The sequence below is a fragment of the Pteropus medius genome, unplaced genomic scaffold, assembly GCF_902729225.1.
Source record: "Pteropus medius unplaced genomic scaffold, Ma_sr-lr_union100, whole genome shotgun sequence".
In the NCBI taxonomy this organism is placed as follows: domain Eukaryota; kingdom Metazoa; phylum Chordata; class Mammalia; order Chiroptera; family Pteropodidae; genus Pteropus; species Pteropus medius.
Window position 1 is genome coordinate 8,324,682 of NW_024342471.1, and position 18,668 is coordinate 8,343,349.

Genomic DNA, 18,668 nt, shown 5'->3' on the forward strand with positions numbered 1-18,668 from the left:
AATCTAAGTGCATGTAAAGCATGGAAAGGGGTGGGGACAGGAACTATGGGCTCAAATCCTGGCTCTGCTATTTACATTAGCTCTGTGATCTTGGGAAATCACTTGGGCTGAGTTTATTTCCTCAACTGGAAAATGGGGATAATATCCACCTTTTGGGGTTGTGGTGAATATCAAAACACATATAAAGTGCTATAGCACAGTGCCTGGCACTCAGTAAGTGTTCAATGAATGTCAGTTAATGGTAGGGCAGTGGCAATAGTAGGTACTCAATATTTGTTAAATGCATTACTGAATATGAATTCACATACTAACAGTGAGATCTGTGAGCCTCAGTATCCTCGTGTGTAAATCGGGACTAATAATCTGTCTTGTAACTTTTCTGTCCAGCCCCAATAGCAGTGTGGATTAAATAAAGTGTGTAAACTTCCAGTACAGAAAAGTCTCTAGGTCAATGTTTATCCAACCCAGAGCAATTCCTCTCCAACTCCTACTCTGTAAAATTGCCCTTCAGTCTAACCAACTCTTCTCCATTCTCAGGTATTGCCCTGGACCCAAGGAAGGGAGAAGTCCCCACCTTTCAAAGTGGAGTGGGAAAACAGAGAATGTGTACGGGTGAGGTGAGACAGAAAAGGGAGGAACAGCAGAGAAAAGAGTGGGGAGGGAGGATGGAGGTGCATGGGCGTGGTGTGTCGTTGAGACAGGAGTACAGATTGGGGCACTTGGATGTAATATGCAAGTGAAAGGGTCTGGGGTCCAGTGGCAGGGGGTGAGGGAGCCGGGATATACGGAGGGAGTGCCGGAAGACGGGGATTCCGTAGGAAGGAGTGAGATCCTTTTCACTGAGAGGTCTGTGAGTCACCATGGGGTAGGGGATCCAAGCTCCCAGCAGTTGCTTCTCCCGACGGCGCCCTGCGGCTCGGAGTCGGGCTCCCAGGCAGGAACCACTAGCTTTCGATCCATGTAGAAGGCGGGGAGGGGGGATCCGCTGCCTGGGATTGGACACCGCTCCGCCTGCCAGTGACGCGAGACGGGCGGGCCTCTTTGTGATGTCACAATCAGCTGTTTGAACGTTCCAATTTGTGCTGAGAGCCCAGCAGCTGCGGCTGCACAGACTCAAAGCCCCGCGGGCGAGCGCAGCAGCCAGGAGCGTCCCACGCTTAGCCCCACCGCCTCCCTGCCCTGCCCCGCGATGCGGCCTTGCCTGTAATCAGCCGCAGACCCCCGGCCGCTACGCCGCACAACTACCTCAGCGCCATCCCGCCCGCCACACCGCCCCGGCTCCCAGGTGAGTCCAGACGAGCTTTGGCCAGGGGGCTTCCCGCACCTCAGGACACGCCCCGCGTCCCCCACTCCCGGGTCTTTGTCTCCGCCGGCGGCAGCTGGAGTTGCATTGCCGTTTCCGGATTGGCTGCCGCACGCCCGGTAGACCATGACGTCTCTCTATTTGCATTTGACATTGAGACGTCACCAAGGCCGGCACCGCCCTCCAACCCCCACCTCGAGCTCGGGTCGCTTGTCCTCTCGTGACCCAGTGGGTGCTGGGTCGGGGCTGGGCCCACGGGTGACGGACGCTGAAAGGCAGCGGGCACCAGAGGGGCCTTGGCAGTTTCCCTGGGTTAATCCAGGGGCTGAGGTCAGGCCTGTGATTCCCTGCTTTCTCCTTTGCGACTCGAGAGGGGTTCGGAAGGTACCTTTGGGTCTAGGTTGAGGGGAGGTCGTCAGGGGTTGAGGGGAGGCCTGGAGCTCCAGCTCTGGGTTGTTGGGGCAGCGCCAGATGGTGGCGGGATTCCTTCCCTCAGGCTCCAGACTCTGCACCCCCTAACATAATAACATCCTCCTAATCTCTGACATGTGTGCAGCGCCTTAGCTGACGTCATTTCCAGCCCCCAATTTAGGGGTCTTAGACCCTATTTCATGGAAGGAGAAACTGAGGCTCAGAGAGGGGACGTGGCTTACTCTTGGCCATGCAGCCAATTAGAGTTATGCTTACCGAGTGAGTGACATATGCATTAGCTAGCCATGGGCACATACCTAGTAGGAACTCGATAAAGTAACAAGTTACACATCTGCACATCTTCCTACCATTGAGGACTTTACCTTGGGTTCAGCACCATCCAAATTTGATAGGGCTCCTAGGTTCCTCACTCCTGGATCTTTTTACAGGAGGTCTTTGGAGATTGGGTCCCCTCTTGTGGCCCTGATCCTCTTGTACCTTGGAGTCTCAGAGCCCATTAAAATTGCTTCCTCCCAGCTGTTTTTAACACAGAAAAATGAGTCATTGGTTGCATCAGAGTGTCTTCAGGGCTGATGGTGGGGTGGCAAGATGTGAGAGTTCCTTTATTTGGCCTTTGATCACCTCCCCAACCTTTAGAGTTGTCACCTAGAAGGATATGACCTGTCATAGTGCTGGCGATTACAAGGCTTATGCTGCCTCTCTGTTCACTGAGAGGGGCAGGGGAAGGGGTAGAAGAGAGCTTCTGACTTTCTAAGTGGATGGTCCTAGAGGCTTGATGGGCTTTACTCAAGGATGAGCTGGGGTAGATGTGGCTTGGGGTTCAAGTGCTATTCAGAGCACAGCTGCCGTAGTTATTAAAGGGAATGGTTCTCCCTGGAGCAGCGCTGGGAATGTGAGAACCAGGAAGCTGGCAGGGCTGAGAAAGAAAATCCGGGAGACTCCCCGTTGGTCATGAGAGGGCGGGCACTGGCTGGCTGGTGCTGTTATTACTCTTGGCTCTGTCACTGACTTGCTGTGTGACCTCGGGCAGGCAGCTCTCTTCCTACCCCCAGCCTCCCTTACCTCAATCTGTCTGTAATTTGAGGAGGCCCAGAGCAGGCTCTGGTATACAGTGGGGGCTCTGGTAAATGCACGATGAATCTTCGTTTCAGGAACCCCAGACCCTTTGTATTTGAGCAGAGGGGCTCTAAGGGGGCAGTGACTCAATCAAGGTCTGACTCTTGACTGATTTCCTTATCTCTCCTGCACCATTATATTTTGGGGGACTGTTTGCTGAGGCTTTTCCAATTGTGTACTCTGGACTGGATGCTCAGAGTCCTGGGGCCAGGCTTTCCCCTGCCACCTAGCTGTGTGTCTTTGGATAGACATATGTCATCTGATTTTCAGGTTGTAAAATGAACTGGGTGAATATGCTGGTCCCTGAAACAGTCCTTAACTTTTTCATCTTTTCAACAAAGTAGTAGGTCCATGGAAGGAGTGTGTTCCTCATCAAGGCCCCAATCTTCCCTTCCTTCAGGAGGGGCCAAACTTTCTGGATTTTTGGTGACTGAGTCACTAACTCCTCCCTGTGGCTACAGATGGGTTGGGATATGTGGTTTGTGATGGGCAGGCACTAATTGGGGTGGCCCAATCTTTTATAATCCCTGTAGATCTCCCACCAAGGAGGCCAGCACCTAGGGAGCTCTTCCTTCTGGAGCCCACTGTAGGTCTGCAAATATGGAAATACTCTCAGGGCATGGAGGTTAGGGGATTCTGGTCAAGTGTGAAAACATTCCCAGGGGACGAAGAGGTAGCCACAAGCACAGAACTACCCCAGGTGGGTTAGCAGTGAGAGTAGAATGCCTCTAGGGAACGGAAAGGTGGACATGACCCTAAGGAGATCGTAGGAAGTGTGGAAACATCCCTAGAGGAAGGCGACAAGCAGCTCAGTAACAAAACTGTTGACTATCTTTGGGACAGATGTGGAGGGTCAAGCTTTAGGGATATCCAGGGGGCCCCTAGCCCAGGTATAGTCCTGAGGAGGTAGACTGAGGTGGGGTAAGGGGCAGATCTATAGCCACCTATTTTATGTTTGCATTCCTGGAGCAACAGGTCTCCTTCCTCATCTTCACCTAGGGAAGGGCTGATTGAGGCCTTGAGTCCTGGTCCAACACTCAGTGCTCATACATAAGGGTTCCCTGGGTCTGATAACTCCCTCCCTCCATCATCACCTCCCACTGACCTGTTGTCTCCCTGGAGCCAGGCAATCTGATCTTCCTCCTAGCCAGGGATGCTGCCCTTGAGCAGGAGCTTGGGAATAGGGGGTAAGAAGGGGGAGGGACGGTGGGAATAGGATCTTCTAACTCATCTGACAGACATAACTGATGCCTGTGCAATTACATGGTGAAATGGTAACAGTTCTGTGGGATTTTTGCTAGCCTGAACTTTTCAAGCCACACAGGCTTGAGTAGTGGTCTTAATCTCTGGGCTCAGGAGTACTATTTGAGAAATCATGATGAAAACCAAGGTCCTTTTTCCCAGAAAGATACACATGGACCATTGCCCCTGGCCACCAAGTTAAAAATGCCTAATCCAGACAGACACTCATCAAAGGCAGTGGAATATAGTGATTATGGGTGCTGCCTCTGACTGCATGGATTCAAATCCTACCTCTGTGTTTTACAAGCTGTGAAACTTTGGTCAAGTTATCTTACCTCTCTGAGCCTCAGTTTCTTTAACTTGAAAAGAGGGATAATAATTATACCCACTTCCTAGATCTGTTGTAGTACAAGAGGTAATAGAAATAAAGTGCTTAGTATAGTACCTAGCACATGAAATGTTAGCAATATCATGATGATAAATAATCACAACAATGGGCAATGTCTTCTTTGCTTAGAGAATGCCTATTTACCCTTCAGGGACCAGCTTAGATGTCCAATACTCTGGAGACCTGGAGACGTTCCCCCACAAAGCCTGATTATATATATCACTCCTTCCAGGTCCCTAGAGCATGTAATAATAACTAATTGATTAGTTTATTGAATGCTTACTCTGTGCTCAGGTACTATTCTAAGCTCTTTATGTTTAGCTCATTTTTTATTAGAACCCAGAGGAAGATACTATTATAGCTCATTTAATTCTTGTAAGAGGCCTAGAGGGTACTATTATCATTGATTTTTGACAGATGAGAAAACAGAAGTTAAATAGCTTCCTAAGTTCACACGGAAAATAGAAAAGCCTGAAAGCAGACTGACCTACCAGAAAGCACAGACACCGCAAAGCTTCCCCACACATCACTGTGGTACTCTTACCTGGTCTGGGGGCTGGGGGTGGTATCCCCAGCCAGGAGTGGGAGTAGACTCCAGTCAGTGGTGGCTCTGACTCCTCTCTATACTTTTCAGGTTTTCGCATTGCTATAGGGCGCCCCCTCGAGGCCGTTTCACTCCCCCACCATGTTCCAGCGCCTTACCAGCCTCTTCTTCAGCACTCCCCCACCCCCTGAGGACCCCGACTGCCCACGAGCCTTCGTCTCTGAAGAGGATGAAGTGGACGGCTGGCTCATCATTGACTTGCCGGGTGAGGCCAAAATCGGGGGTCAAGTCTCTGACTGACTCCTGGGTCTGTGAAGGTCAGGTGGCCTAGCAGCGGAGGGGAAGGGAGCTGTTAGGGGATTGGGGAGTTTCCCCAGGCCTATGGGGCATACTGCTGCTGAGGTAGTGACACAGGAGGTGGGGTAACAGGGCTCCATCCCATGCAAGCCTGGGCTGCCGCCTGGTGGCGCAGTGCTGGGGTCCACACCTCACGTGCCTTAGGGCAGCAAGTGGAGACTCTTGGCTGGTGGGAGACCCATGGACGAGGCAGGCGGGGCTGCGGGTCTGACTAACGATGCCCTTTCTCTCCCCGCCCCCTGTCTCTGGTGTGTGTGTGTGTGTATGTGTGTGCGTGTGTGTGTATGACCCTCCTCGCTGCGCCCCATCTCCCGCATGGCTCCCTCTCCCGCGACCCGTAGACAGCTACGCGGCTCCACCCAGCCCCGGGGCCTCCCCTGCCCCTGCCGGTCGCCCTCCTCCTGCGCCCTCCTTGATGGACGAGAGCTGGTTTGTTACCCCTCCCGCCTGTTTTACTGCAGAGGGGCCCGGACTCGGGCCTGCCCGCCTCCAGAGCAGCCCCCTGGAGGACCTCCTCATCGAGCACCCCAGCATGTCTGTTTACGTCACCGGCAGCACCATAGTGCTAGAGCCTGGGCCCCCTTCCCCGAACCCCGACGCTGATCTGCCTGACAGCGACCTTAGCGATGGGTGAGCAGGCCAGGGTGGAGCATGAAGCTCTAGAGAGGCTTATCTTGGAGGCAAGGGTCCCGGCCTGGAGGCTGGAGATATAGCCCAGGTGCCCGCCGGGCACTGAGGCGGGGGCGGGAGCAGGGGGGCTTCAGAGGCGTGTCTCCGAGGCAAAGGGCCGTGCCTATGCGTCCCTCGCAAGGCTAGGCGCCGGCCTGAGGGTAAGTGGGCGGGACTTTGAGGTAGGGAGAGGCGTGGCTTCATGATCGGGGCGGGGCTTTTGGAAGCGTGGCTCAGAGGCTTGCGGAGGGGTTTAGAGGTTGGAGAGGCAAGGCAGGAACTCCGAGGGGTGGGGCTTCTAGAGGTTTGTATTGGAGGCAAGGGCCGAATAAGAGGTTGGAGCCGAGCCTTCCTGGGGTCTAGTTTACATGTCACAGGGGCTAGAACCGAGGAGGTATCTCCAGGTCGGCTTGGAGGAAAGGCTGGTACCCTCAAGAAGGGCATTAGACGCCCGCCCTCCTGTGAGTAGAGACAGCACAGCGCTAGGGCAGAGATGTCAGGACAGGGTGGGAGGTGCCCTCGCTCCCCTTCGTGGCATCCGCCAGACTCCTCAGGTTCCGACTGATCCCTGCTTCGTCCCCGCAGGGAGCTGGCGCCCGTCCACCACGAGCCTCGGGCCCTGCACCACGCCGCCGCCCCTCTGCCGGCGCGGGCTGCACTGCTGGAGAAGGCTGGCCAGGTGCGGAGGCTGCAGCGGTCCCGGCAGCGGTCGGAGCGCCACGCGCTGAGCGCCAAGGTGATGCAACGGCAGAACCGCGCCCGCGAGAACCGTCAGCGCCGACCCAAGCACCAGGGCAGCTTCATCTATCAGCCGTGCCAGCGCCAGTTCAACTACTGACCTTCAGCTGGCCAACCCACAAACCCCTTTCCAACCCCCGACCCCTGTCGGGCCCTCTCTGCCGCAGCCAGTGTGTTGCTTGAGAGGCACCCGCAGCCTGCCTGGGGCTGGACACCACAGCCTCCCTCTAGTGTGTGAGGTGGGGTGATAGCTCCCTCGATTTCTCTCCCTTTGATTCTCTAATCCGCCTCTGAACCCCCTCCCTCTCTTCACCCTCCTTCTGGCCCCAGGCCTAGCATCTAATCCTACATCTCCCCTACCCAACACTCCTTCCTTCTCTGGTCCCCATCCCCATCCCCGTCTTTGCCCTGACATTCCCCTTCATCCTTGCCCTCCAGTCCTCTCTCTACCTGTGGCCCATTCCTGTTTCTGAGAATCTCCTCCTTCAGTCCTGGATCTGACTCTTTACCTTCAACTCCCACTTTACAAGCCTCACCCTATTTCATGTTTGGCACTACACTTGCTCCTGCTCCCTTATTATTTATTTCCAGTAATTTCCTCCTAAATGGATGGGGTGAGGAGGAGGACTGAGACTAAAGGTTTATGCCTTTAGTTTCATCCTTCCCTCTCCCCTCAGGGATGGGCTCCTTGTAGTTGCTTAGGCCTGAAAAGGTAAAGTATGTGGAAGAGGACTGTGCGATGTGAGATAGAGGGAGAAGATGGAGGGAATCAAGGGAAAGAGGCAGCCTACTGGAAATAACGGACAGAACAGACAGGTTGAGAAGCTGTAGGGAGCAGGGCACTGTGGGAGCTGGAACTGAGCTTGCTCAGAGAGGCCAAGCCCTGCTCTCAAACTGAAGCCTGGAGTCTGCCCCCACTTCTCTTTCCTATACGCCTCCCCCCACAAATCTCTTCCTGAAATCCGCCCCTTTGCAGTCCGCTGAGTCTGAAGGGCTTAGTACTTTGCCACCCTACCCCCAACATGTCACCCCAGGAGTAGAGGCTGGGCAAAGCCCTGCCATCCTGGCCATCTGTTCACATGTCCAAGGTGCTAGAACTAGCTTAGGAGAGATGCAGGCCAGAGGGCTTCTAGGCAAGGAAAGTGCATACCCCAGAGTAAGCATGCAGAGGAATGATGCTGGGGAGGACAAGCTTTGGGATGAAGCTATCCCAAGACTGACAGCTCAGGCTTCATCTTGCCTCTGGCTTTGTATTTCACACCCTGCCCAGGATGGCTAATAAGTATTCCTGGGTATAAGGCCAGGAGCTTCACTGTTCCAATCCCCAAATAGTCCTTATTTAGGTTCAAGGTCTTCAAGGGGACTCTCCTTTTCTCCCCCAGTGCCCTCTTCCTTTCTAGGCTGCTGGGGAGAAACAGGTGCCCTATGGTTCCCCTCCCCTTCTCCTCCAGGAAGTACCTGGAGGAGGGAACCTGAATCCCTGTGTAAGACAGAGGGGAGGGACAAGGGCAACCAGCTTTCCCATTCTCATGGTGGGAATGAATTTTGGGCTCAGACACCAGCAACAGCCTCATGGGATGCCCCGAGTTGCTTCCCTTTTCTTCTGACTGCCCTTTTCTAGTGCGTGCTCTTTCTTCCTTGAAACTTTTAAGATTTCCTGTTACATACTAACATAGGTCTTCCCCCTCATCCCAATTCCAGGTTTCCAGGCCTCACAGCCAAGCTGAGGCTTGGAGAAAACACTGCAATTCCATGAAGGCAAAGGCAGCTGCCCTTCCTGATTTGTAGCCCCAAGCCTCATGTGGGATGTGTGGGTAAGGGAGGGGGTAGCCCCATGGATGCTGGGATGGGGACAGAGGAAGCCCCACTGGGGTCTCCTCTCCAAGGGAGTAAGTCAAATCTACACTAAAAACAGATCAAAGTCCCCACGCCAGTCCACTAGGGCCCCGATAATTGACAGCTTTGCTCTTCTCCCCAAGGTTCTCCTTCAGTTATGACCTAGACATTTTTATTCTTCATGCTGCCCCTTGGGCACTTTACAGCCAGCTTAGGGTCTTTGGCACTTCCAAGAGCTGAAACTCCCTCCAACATTTTGCCTATTCCGCTGCCAGCTAGGGCCTAGGCTCAGTCCTGGGCAGTGCCCATGATCCTTCCAGTGGGGGAAGAGTACGTTACAGGGCATTTGGCACAAATTTCAAAAGGCCCCTCCCATATCCATATTTCTGGAGTTTTTGTAGTTCTAGAACCCTTCAATCTCATCGCCTGGCTGGTTGCAAGGCTCATAGTTTTTTTGTACTTTCCTATAGATTCTGTAGCATTTGAGTGTGGCAATATTTTAATTGTGTATAGATTTCTAAGAACCAACACTACTCAGTCTCCTGCTAGTCTGACTCCTGAAGCATCAGACTTCGTCATACTGTATTGACTGTGTATGTGCCTTTCACTTTTGAGCATGCTTCAGGATTTATTTTTAAACCACAGAACTTGAATACATGAGGGAACCAGAATTCACAAAGTCCTATGCAACCTTAGACAGGAGGGGGGTAGAGAGTCTGTCTTGACTTATGTTTTCAGAGACCCTGGAGAAGTTTGTTTCAGTTTGTATTAATTAATGTCAATACTACCAGCACTTTGCCAAAACAGTATGTCAGAGGGACTTGTTTTTACAGGGAGTCCCAATTACATCAAAGGGCGACTTACAGTAATTCCCCAATACTTCTGAGTGCTCTCTTCAAGCTGGGTGTCACTTTCCAGCCTTTGCCAGTCTGGCCCCAGCAGGGTATCACGTGTGTATGAATGTAGTTTGCTGCTGTTTTGGAGTATGCCTGGTCCCCACCCCTGCCTGGAATCCTGATCAATGTGCTCTGACCCATATTTTAGGTGCAATAAAGACCCCACCAGAGCTCTTGGATACCTCCTCAGATCCATGTGGCTTTATGTGAGGGGACCGAATGCAAACACACTATAACCCCTTACATCTTCCCACTTGCCCTGTCGCCTCGTTCCAAATGGAACCAAGTTGAGTGCAACCCTCTTGGGTGTTTTGTGTTGAGACTGGCTGAAATGAGGAGACTGGTTGACCATGTTGTGACATGTCGACAGACTCAAAGACACAACCACCTCAATCGGTCATGTGGCATGCCTGTGTAATGTGTGTAACAGGATTCTGATTGTTAGATTGTAATGTTATTCCTCTATGGGAGAAAAAAAATTAATATAAAGAAAAACAAATAAAAATCTATTTAAAGCACATGATGCTTCCTGCATGAATAGAGCTAAAGTAGAAGCAGCACTGCAATCTCAAGCACATTATTGTCAGAGAGTATTATTATTAGGCTGGCTTTGGTTCTGGTTGTGTGTGTCATAAGGGAAGGAATAGGGTAGATAAGCTTGTTGAGAACAGCCAATGTGTAGTCTGACTCATAAATAACTACTTTTAGAGGATCCTTATAATGCAAGACATATAGTTAAGAGTTGAAACAGATGCGAATAAGAGCATGACAGAATCAATGACTCATCCACTAGGTCTCAGGCATTGGATTACAGCAAGGGCAAGGAGCTACTGCACGGGAAGGGATGGAGAAGCAGTTGGTTTGGAGACTACAAATTTTTAGGTAAGAACTAAGCCAGGAAAGGGAAAAACCTGGGCATATTAATAATAAGTCACCCCTAAACAATGCAGAGGAATAGGGCAGTCAAAGGGCAGAATGTAGTGGACATCTTTGAAGTATGTAATACCAAATGACTGTTTTTATTTGGGAACTGCCCCCATCTAACCACAGAACAGGACTGAAGGTGGAAAGCTAACCTAAACTGGGCTAGATTCTTGTTGCTGTTACAAAGAATCTTGCTGGTCTCATCTCTTGAATCGGAGTGGGTATAGACACAGTTGTTTTGGAGCAACCCGTCATGTGCACGGAGAAGCAGATGTATGAGGTGGAGAAAAAAGTGCCATTTTTTGATTGCTGATGACTTCCCATCCCAAGAAAATCCTAGGTAGCTTTTGATCCTAAGTTGATTCAAGTATTTGCAATCAAAAGAAATCTGACCAACATATATCAGTGTGCCTGGTACAGTGCCACAAAGGGCTAGTTTCTTCAAGCCAACAAGTTGAGTGAGCAAGAATATGCATTTTCCTCAACTTGCCAGGTGTACCTCAGGTGCAATGAGGACAAGATGAAATTGTAATTCACGAAGAAGGCTGTTCCTATTCATTTATGGTCCAAAGAAATAGCATGCTCACCCAATAATCCCTTACCAATAACAAACGTGTATGTTCTAGGACAATGACATTTATTTAACACATTCAGTATTTCACATTGTACAAATCCTTAGATTCTCTTTATTCACTGGTCCATTTCTACAACAAATACATCCAAAACACTATATAATAAAATTATTTACAACATTTCCAAATGAGAAGATTCCTCTTGCCCCCACTACTGCTATTCACACAGTACTTCCACAGCACAATACATCATTAGAAGACCTAAAAATGCTCACCCTGTACTCTAGGCTGCTTAGGAAATGTGAAAACTAATAACAATTGTATTAGCTCCTCTCAATACATGGCAACATTTGAGAAACCTTGAACTTCATCAACACCAAAAGGGTTCAACAACTGCTTTCCCCATTGCACTTTACGAAACAGGTTGCAAGGACTAGGAAAAGGGCCACATTATTAAAATGACTAGCTGTACAGAAATGGATTTTAAAAAGTCACAGCTCAAAATTGCTTTTTGTAAAATTCACACACATTTACAAGTATCGAGTCGCCGTCCAGCTTGTTCACTTGGATTTTCTTCGCTTGGATTGCACCGCACTGGTTATGTCTGTGGGAAGAAAGGAAGGACATGTTCAGCTGAGGCAACTCTTCATAGCAGTGCTTTTTAGGCAGTCCACACAACCAAGGCTGACCTACGTGGAGCCCTAGTGGCTCTGAATCAGTCCAAAAGCCTCAAAAGAGGCACTCGGTATGGAGGTCTCAGGCTTCCGTGGGAGGACGTCATGGTGCTGCGTGCTAGGGCTTGGCAATTGGGGAAATGTGAGATAGGTGGTAAGAGATGAAGCACACGTACCCGGTTGGAAAAAGTGGCAGGGTGAAAAGAGGAGAGCTTCTTTAGCCGGGCAATTAACCCCACAATCTTTATCATCAGTTTCTATCAGCCAAAGAAATGATGGATAGACTGACAGTGCTTTTGATGAGAAATCAATGAGAAATGCTACAAAGCAAGTGAGTAAATTGTGCCAGAGTCTAAAAAACCAGCCTCTGGATCCCTTTTGGAGCCAGGCCATTGTTTTGCAGTAAGAAGTCTTTTTGCCATTCTATAGTCAAAGTCTTTAGGTAATATGACCATGACCCTTGGTCAACAAGTATCTCCTATGGCCTAGTCAGATATAACAGGCTGTGGATACATATAGGCATGAAGCAATTTAGAGCAAGCCACAGCTTGCTGTTTGAGCCTAGATATGCCTGAGGGCTTCATGGAAGAGGTGGGAACTAAGTGGCTTATACACAGGGTAGCAGTGACAAAGGAGAATGAGTGTTTTAATTCCTTTAAATTCTCTTATATTATCATAGTGTCTTAAATCAATCAACTCAATTTTATATCATATTTAAACCATGTTTCTAAAAAACTTTTCCACGCTAGTTTTTTAGAGCAGAGTAAAATGAAGTTTGAAGCTCTCCAAATGTAAACATTTAAAATCTCAGATTGATCCTAAAAATTCATCCTCATTCTTCATGCTGCTCCATAGTAGAGATTTTGGTTTTAACATGAAAACAATATTTTAAAATTGCTTCCTATCAAGGAGAAAAAAATGTTTTTTACCTAACACATTAATGTGTAAAATGAATCAGATTTATCCATTTTTGGAAACTAGGCTGAATTTTCTAATCCTACATGTTAGATTTAGTGTTCTAAGCAATTTTTCTTCTCTCTTCCGTATCATATTTTAAGGACCCAGATGCAAAAGGTAAGGGCAAAAAGAAAAAAATTTGCTGTTCTGTTAGCTACAGTAATTGCTAAGAAGTAAGGCTTCGATGACTTCCCAAGAGGTTACCTGTGCAACGTTTTGGGGCTTCTGTTGGAAATTTCAACATGTCACATATTGAAATTGAGTATTTTCTTGCAGGGAGGTCATGCTGCTTGTGCCATGGCGCAGAATCAGTCTCTCTGATTTCTCATTAGTCTTTTCCTAATCAGAGGACAGTTAATCTGACAAGATGTTGATAATGGTGTTCATTTTAATTCCATGTAAACAGACTAAGAATCTCACAACTCACAACTCCCCAGAATCAGCTCCTTATGTCCAACTCTCAAGCTTCATTTTCTTTGTAGCAAATTTCTGATGTGCAATAAAAATATACAGAGTTTTGTCTTAACTGAGTGTTCATCCTTAGAAAAATATCTGTTCATTAGGCCAAGTTTGGGAGCTTCTCCTCTGCTGTGATATGAACAATCAAGTGGTATGTCTGAGGAACACATATGTGGCTGAGAAAAAGTGAAGAGTGGGGAGATGTGGATAAGCAACCTCAGGCTCTCGGTTCCCCCTCCTTCCATCTGTTACTGCTCCAAAGCACCCAAAGATCTGGCAGGCTGCCTCTGCTTCTGAGGATGAATCAATGAGTGGGGGTATGAATAAACAAGTGATTTGTGTTAGAAACAAAAAAATAATCCTTTAAATACCAAGGTGGGGGATGGGAGTGGTGGTGTAAGGTATACTGTATACTTCTATGAGGGGAAAAAAAAAACCACCTGATTATGAAGTCTCTTATCACCTTCCCTGGATAATTCTAACCAATCTGGGCTATAGAACAAAGTCACTTTTAATGTCTTCATAAATCTGTTTGAAAAGATGAGTTTTTTGTTTTGTGATTCAATTTTATAGTTCCTCCAGAATATTACCACTTTTACTAATCCGTTGAACACAATAAGAGAATCTAGAGGCAAACTCTTTAATGTAAGGAATTCTAGGGAAGTAATTTGGTGGCTGATGGTACATCCAGGGTGTGCATCAGGCTTGTTCCTGAAGGCTGCCTAGCTTATCGGACTGAACATAATCTCACTTCCAAGCTCCCAATACCATACTGGCAAAAAACCCCATCACATATATTGTTGAAAAATTTTGTTTATAAACTAGCAAGGATTTTTACAAATTAATGTCTTTCCAGATATACGAATAGTCCAAAGACTAATAGAGGAGTTATAGCATTTACATATTGGTATTTTAGAACCAACTATATGGTAAAAAAAAACTAGGTCAATAACTCTTTCAGGTGGTTGTAAACACATGTTCTTCGGGAACACTTAAATTTGTAATTTGATAAAGGGCATTTTTTCATCCCAGTTGCCTCATGTGATCTTAAGCAAATGTGTCTAAATCTACAGTACAAGGTTCTATTTAATCTTCTAGTAAGTGGGCTTTATCTTCAGAGAAGTTTCAGAAATTGACCTTGACCTTGCTCACTTCACTGTTTTATACTGTACTACTTCTAGCCAAAATTTCTATTTAATTGTAAAAAAAAAATTTTGGAAATTTCAAAATTTGGATGGCTAGTTTCTAATGACACCACAAAAGTAATGTCTCAGGCAGTTATTGTTCAAGGTTTTCTCCCATAAGATGTATCTAATTATGTTTGCTCATTTGCCATTTCCATAAAACACTTCTGTTTTACATAGATCTGTATACTCTGTTTTTATTGATTCTCAAGACACTGGCTGTGGGTAGGGAAGGGCTTTCACTCCACTTTGCTGTCAGAGGAATCTTAGGGGGCCCCCCTCGGACATTAACAGCTGCTGATTACAGGTTGTTCTGAACTTCCCTCATATTAGTCTATTTTCCCTGGTTTCTCACTTATGCATTGAATTTCATGTTTTTAAGTATTGATCCTTTTCCTCAGTTGAAAATATAAAATTATGCCCAAAAGAATAAATAAAGAAGGATAAGGGAAACTAAAAAAATCATTTCTGTGTTAATGGGAAACTCATCATGCCAGGAAGACTACTCATTTGCATATTTGTAAATAGCACTTCTAATCAAGTGCAATTTAAAAAAGTTCACTGATTTGTAGGGGCCAATTTCTGTGTTCGTAATTTAAAGTGTATGTGTGTGTGTGGAGGGGAACCCAACCAACCCAAAACAAAACAACAGATTAGAGTGTGACCTGTCAACCATGTGGGTTTCCCTGCACTTGCCCAGAAATCATCTATCCCACCTGCTCCAATCTGGCAGTCTAGGAGGCCTTGTGCAGTACGACATAAGCAAACTCTGTTCTCACAGCAGAAGCATGATTAATGGAACTCATAATATTTCTTAGCTTTCAAGATTCTCATGAAAAACACACACTATTTATGTTTGTGAATATATGACCAAAATCTTATGAGTGAAAAAAGGCAAAACTTTTTTACACCTCAAAATTTTAAGTACTGATGTTGCAGAAAGATGTTTCACATCCCCATATATCTCCAAGTTTGAGATGCAAAAATTTTAGAAACCAGCTTGATATTTTATGATTACTCTTTGGGTACAGGTTCAAATACGATCAAAGAAAGTTATCTTATGACTTTGGTTAACATTTTTAGATACAACATAGTAGGCCAAATAATATGCATATTTATTTTTTAAATCTGGATCCAAGAGCTCTAACACTTATAAACCAAAAGAGCTATAGCACTCATTTCTGCCTTAAATGATAACTTATTCTAAGACAGTAAGGTAGGTATTGATAGCCTGAGAGTTTGAGGCTGATGTGGAGGTCTGGCCACACAGCTCAGCCATCCTCTAGGGAGACACATACCTAGCACCCTCTGTGTAAGATCACAGAGCCTGGGAGTCATTATGGCCTCTCTCAAACCAGTTGCTAAGCCTCAAAGCATTAAAGGGGCAGGCATTCCAACATGACCACCACCACTTTGAAATAATGTCCATTTAAGTGTACAGGCCTAGTCCCCACCCCCTGTCTAAAACAGGTTCCAGTCTTCCATCTTTTTTTGGCTGGTGGTTCTTTACAGAGTGGCTCTAATTTGGGCATGTCTTAACTGTCCCAGCTGCTCTTTAGATTAATTCTTTCTAGTGCACTGTAAACAACACTTTTAGTATCTTGAACTGGGCTCCAGTCAAGTTTCCAAAAATGTGGTGTGTGATACCTCTAAAGGCCAACACTTTATTTTCCTGATTTAAAGGTAAAATTATACACTGTATTCTACAGCCTAGAAGACCTTGATCCTTTGGGAAAGTGAGGGGCTAAAAGAAAACACACAATTGAGTAAGGAAGCAGATTTTCCCATAGAACTCAAAGAACATTCCCTTTAGTGCTCTAAGTTTAGTATTCATATACTCAAAGATGATTCCTTCCAAACAAGTTTCTGCTGAGCAGATGATTCCCAGGGAGAAGGAAGAGAGTTGGTTCCATTTCTGTATCCAAAGTGGGGATACCTAAGAGGACCCTGCCTGTGGTGTATACAATATGCCTGGAGAGGAAAGAAGGCCCTTCCCAACTTCTCCCTTCACTTTCTGGCAGGCTGAAGTAAGGTGACTTCTACACCTCTGCTTTACCTATATATGATCGCATACCTGTGGTCTATTCCCAGGGGCTCTTGTGACTCATAATGAAATTCCTGCCCAGAAACATGACCTGCCAATGACAGCTGAGTTCTCAGGTCAGTGTCTGGTGTGTGGTGTTGGTGAACCACAATTTGCCCTGGTCTTCAGCCTGGCATCCCAGTGGTATTTGACTGTTTCTCAGCAACCTTGCTCATGTCAGGCATTTGGCCAGGATCCCAGCTCTTGCCCAACCTGAGCTACTCAAGCTCAGTACATTTCTGGAGAGGATGAAGTATCATGCCCTCCCTCCAACTGGGGCCTTTGCACATGCTGTACCTTTTGCCTAGGCTACTCCGTCCAACCCTCATAGTCTGGATAATGCCTCCTCATTTTTCAGGTCTCAGCTTAAATATCATTTTCTCCAGAAAGGCTTCTCTGATTTGGCAGAGGAGCGAAGCATCCCACTTTGTGCTCCTATAGTACCATGTAATTTTGCTATAACAGCATTTAACATTTAGCGCACTGTATTAAGAGTATGTCTTTCACGTTGGCATATACAGCAGACCCTTGAACAATGTAGGAGTTAGGGGTGCCAAGCCAGTGCAGTCAAAAATCGTATAACTTATGTTGGACCTCCGCTTCTGCAGATTCCCATCTACAGGTTGAAATTTCACTCTGTAGTTGGTCGAATCTGCAAAGGTGAAAACTCTGGGATACAGACAGCCAACTGTATAAAAAAATCCACATATAATGGACCTACACAGTTTACACCTGTGTAGGGCCAACTGTAATTAGTATGATAAGGAGAGAGATTTTGTCTTTTCACTATATTGCCAGAGCCTGGCATGTAGTAAGTACTTAATGTATATTTGAAAGATAATCATTACTCTAATAATTACTGATTGTATACCTCTTCATATTAGGCCCCATACTAGGCACCACCACAGATACAGTGGTGAGTAAAACTAGATTTCTTCTACCCTAAGAGAGTATAAAAATTAATTACCTATCACATACATAGACATAAAAGTTACAACCACGGTGTTATGAAGAAGAAGAACATGGTGTTAGGATTCCTCACAGCAGTGATAACTGGACGAAGATAAACAGGAAGAGAAGGATGTTAAGGAGGAGAGAGGAAGGAAGGAGGAAGAACACTCCCTACAATAGGTATAACATATACACAGGCTAGTGATGAGAGGGATGAGGACGGTATGTCTGAGTTGCTGAGGGAAGTCAGATGAGGCTGAGAGAGGCTAACAGGGCTCAGATCACACAGAAACTTGTGGTCCATGTTGACACTTTTAGACTTTAATTCTAATTATAATGATAAATCACTGAAGGGTTTTAAGCTAGGATAGTAGTGAAGATAGGGAAAAGTTGATGAATTTGGCCCACTTAAGATAAAATTGTCAGCTTTTTGTGATGGATGTGAGGGTGAGGTAGAGAGGTGCCAAGGAGGACTTGCCTAATGGACAGATGGTGGTGCCATCCACTGAGATGGGAGCAATGGAAGAGGACCTAACATTGCAGGTGAAAAATCACAAGTCCGTTTTCAGACATGTTGACTTTGAGAATGTACATATAGTTGTTTAAAATCTCTAGAGGTCTGTAATAAAAATACAAATTCCTGAGTCATCTGTGAAAGGTTATAACTAAAGAAGGGGGGGCATGAATGAGATCAGTTAAAGAGAAAATATAATTTGAAGAAAAAAGGCAACTCAGAATTGAAGTTGGAGGAAGGCCAACATCTCATGTCTGAGTACACACATTGAGAAGGAGCAGTCAAGAGAAGTGGACAGAAAACTACTGAGAGCTCTGGGTCACAGAAGCCAAGGGCAGCAGTCAACAGAGAAGAAAAAACTGGTAGTGTAAGGTTCCTGAGAAGGTCAGAGATGATAGGATCAAAGGTACAAGTGGAGGAACTGGCCTTCGACTTGAGGAGGGTTACTTGCTCTATTATAGTAGGAGCAAAGGCGGAAACTGGTAGTTTATGTCTTCGTAGTGAGAGTTGAGGGAGTTCTATTTTCTCGGTGAAGAGGTAAGAGTCTCTGCTGAGAGAGAGGGGAGAAAGTAGGGACCAGAGGTTTAAAAACAGTAGAGAGTGGGAAAAGAGAGTTGACTACAGAAACACAGGAAGATGGCTGGGCCCCATTATTGAGGACCTCTCTGAAGTGGTAATAATGAATCAATCCACCCTGTTATGTTCTTTTTTCCAACAGTGCTTGCTGATCTAGTGTACACTCATAGAAGACAAAAAGTTAAATGAACTAACAAATAAAGGAAGGACCAAACAAGCAGTAGAAGTCTAAGCAACTTGACAAACTTAAGGA

General features: G+C 46.7%; 2 protein-coding genes across 16 annotated transcripts in view; one reads left to right on the forward strand and one right to left on the reverse strand.

The window, feature by feature from the left end:
• The first annotated feature begins 1,147 nt into the window (after window positions 1-1,147).
• Window positions 1,148-10,041, forward strand: TP53INP2 (tumor protein p53 inducible nuclear protein 2). Of its 5 annotated transcripts, none has more exons than XM_039864132.1 (4): window positions 1,148-1,285; window positions 5,116-5,290; window positions 5,724-6,012; window positions 6,637-10,039. In XM_039864132.1, exons 2-4 carry the CDS (start codon window positions 5,167-5,169, stop codon window positions 6,887-6,889), a joined length of 666 nt encoding a protein of 221 aa, XP_039720066.1. In that variant the 5' UTR covers window positions 1,148-1,285; window positions 5,116-5,166; the 3' UTR covers window positions 6,890-10,039. The 5 variants fall into 5 exon arrangements, with proteins under 5 accessions (XP_039720066.1, XP_039720070.1, XP_039720067.1 ...); XM_039864136.1 differs by having other exon boundaries at window positions 5,844-6,012; XM_039864133.1 differs by lacking the exon at window positions 1,148-1,285 and adding an exon at window positions 1,316-1,687 and having other exon boundaries at window positions 6,637-10,041.
• Window positions 10,042-11,061: 1,020 nt separating this feature from the next.
• The window catches only part of NCOA6 (nuclear receptor coactivator 6), an 89,969-nt gene continuing 82,362 nt past the window's right edge, over window positions 11,062-18,668 (reverse strand). For 6 of the 11 annotated variants that reach the window (XM_039864129.1, XM_039864128.1, XM_039864126.1 and 3 more), the window contains one exon: window positions 11,062-11,621. In XM_039864129.1, coding sequence (XP_039720063.1) covers window positions 11,578-11,621 — 44 coding nt within the window. In that variant the 3' untranslated portion in view covers window positions 11,062-11,577. Of the gene's footprint in view, window positions 11,622-12,852; window positions 12,988-18,668 lie in introns of all 11 variants that reach the window. The other 5 variants (XM_039864121.1, XM_039864124.1, XM_039864122.1 and 2 more) reach the window with 2 other exon arrangements.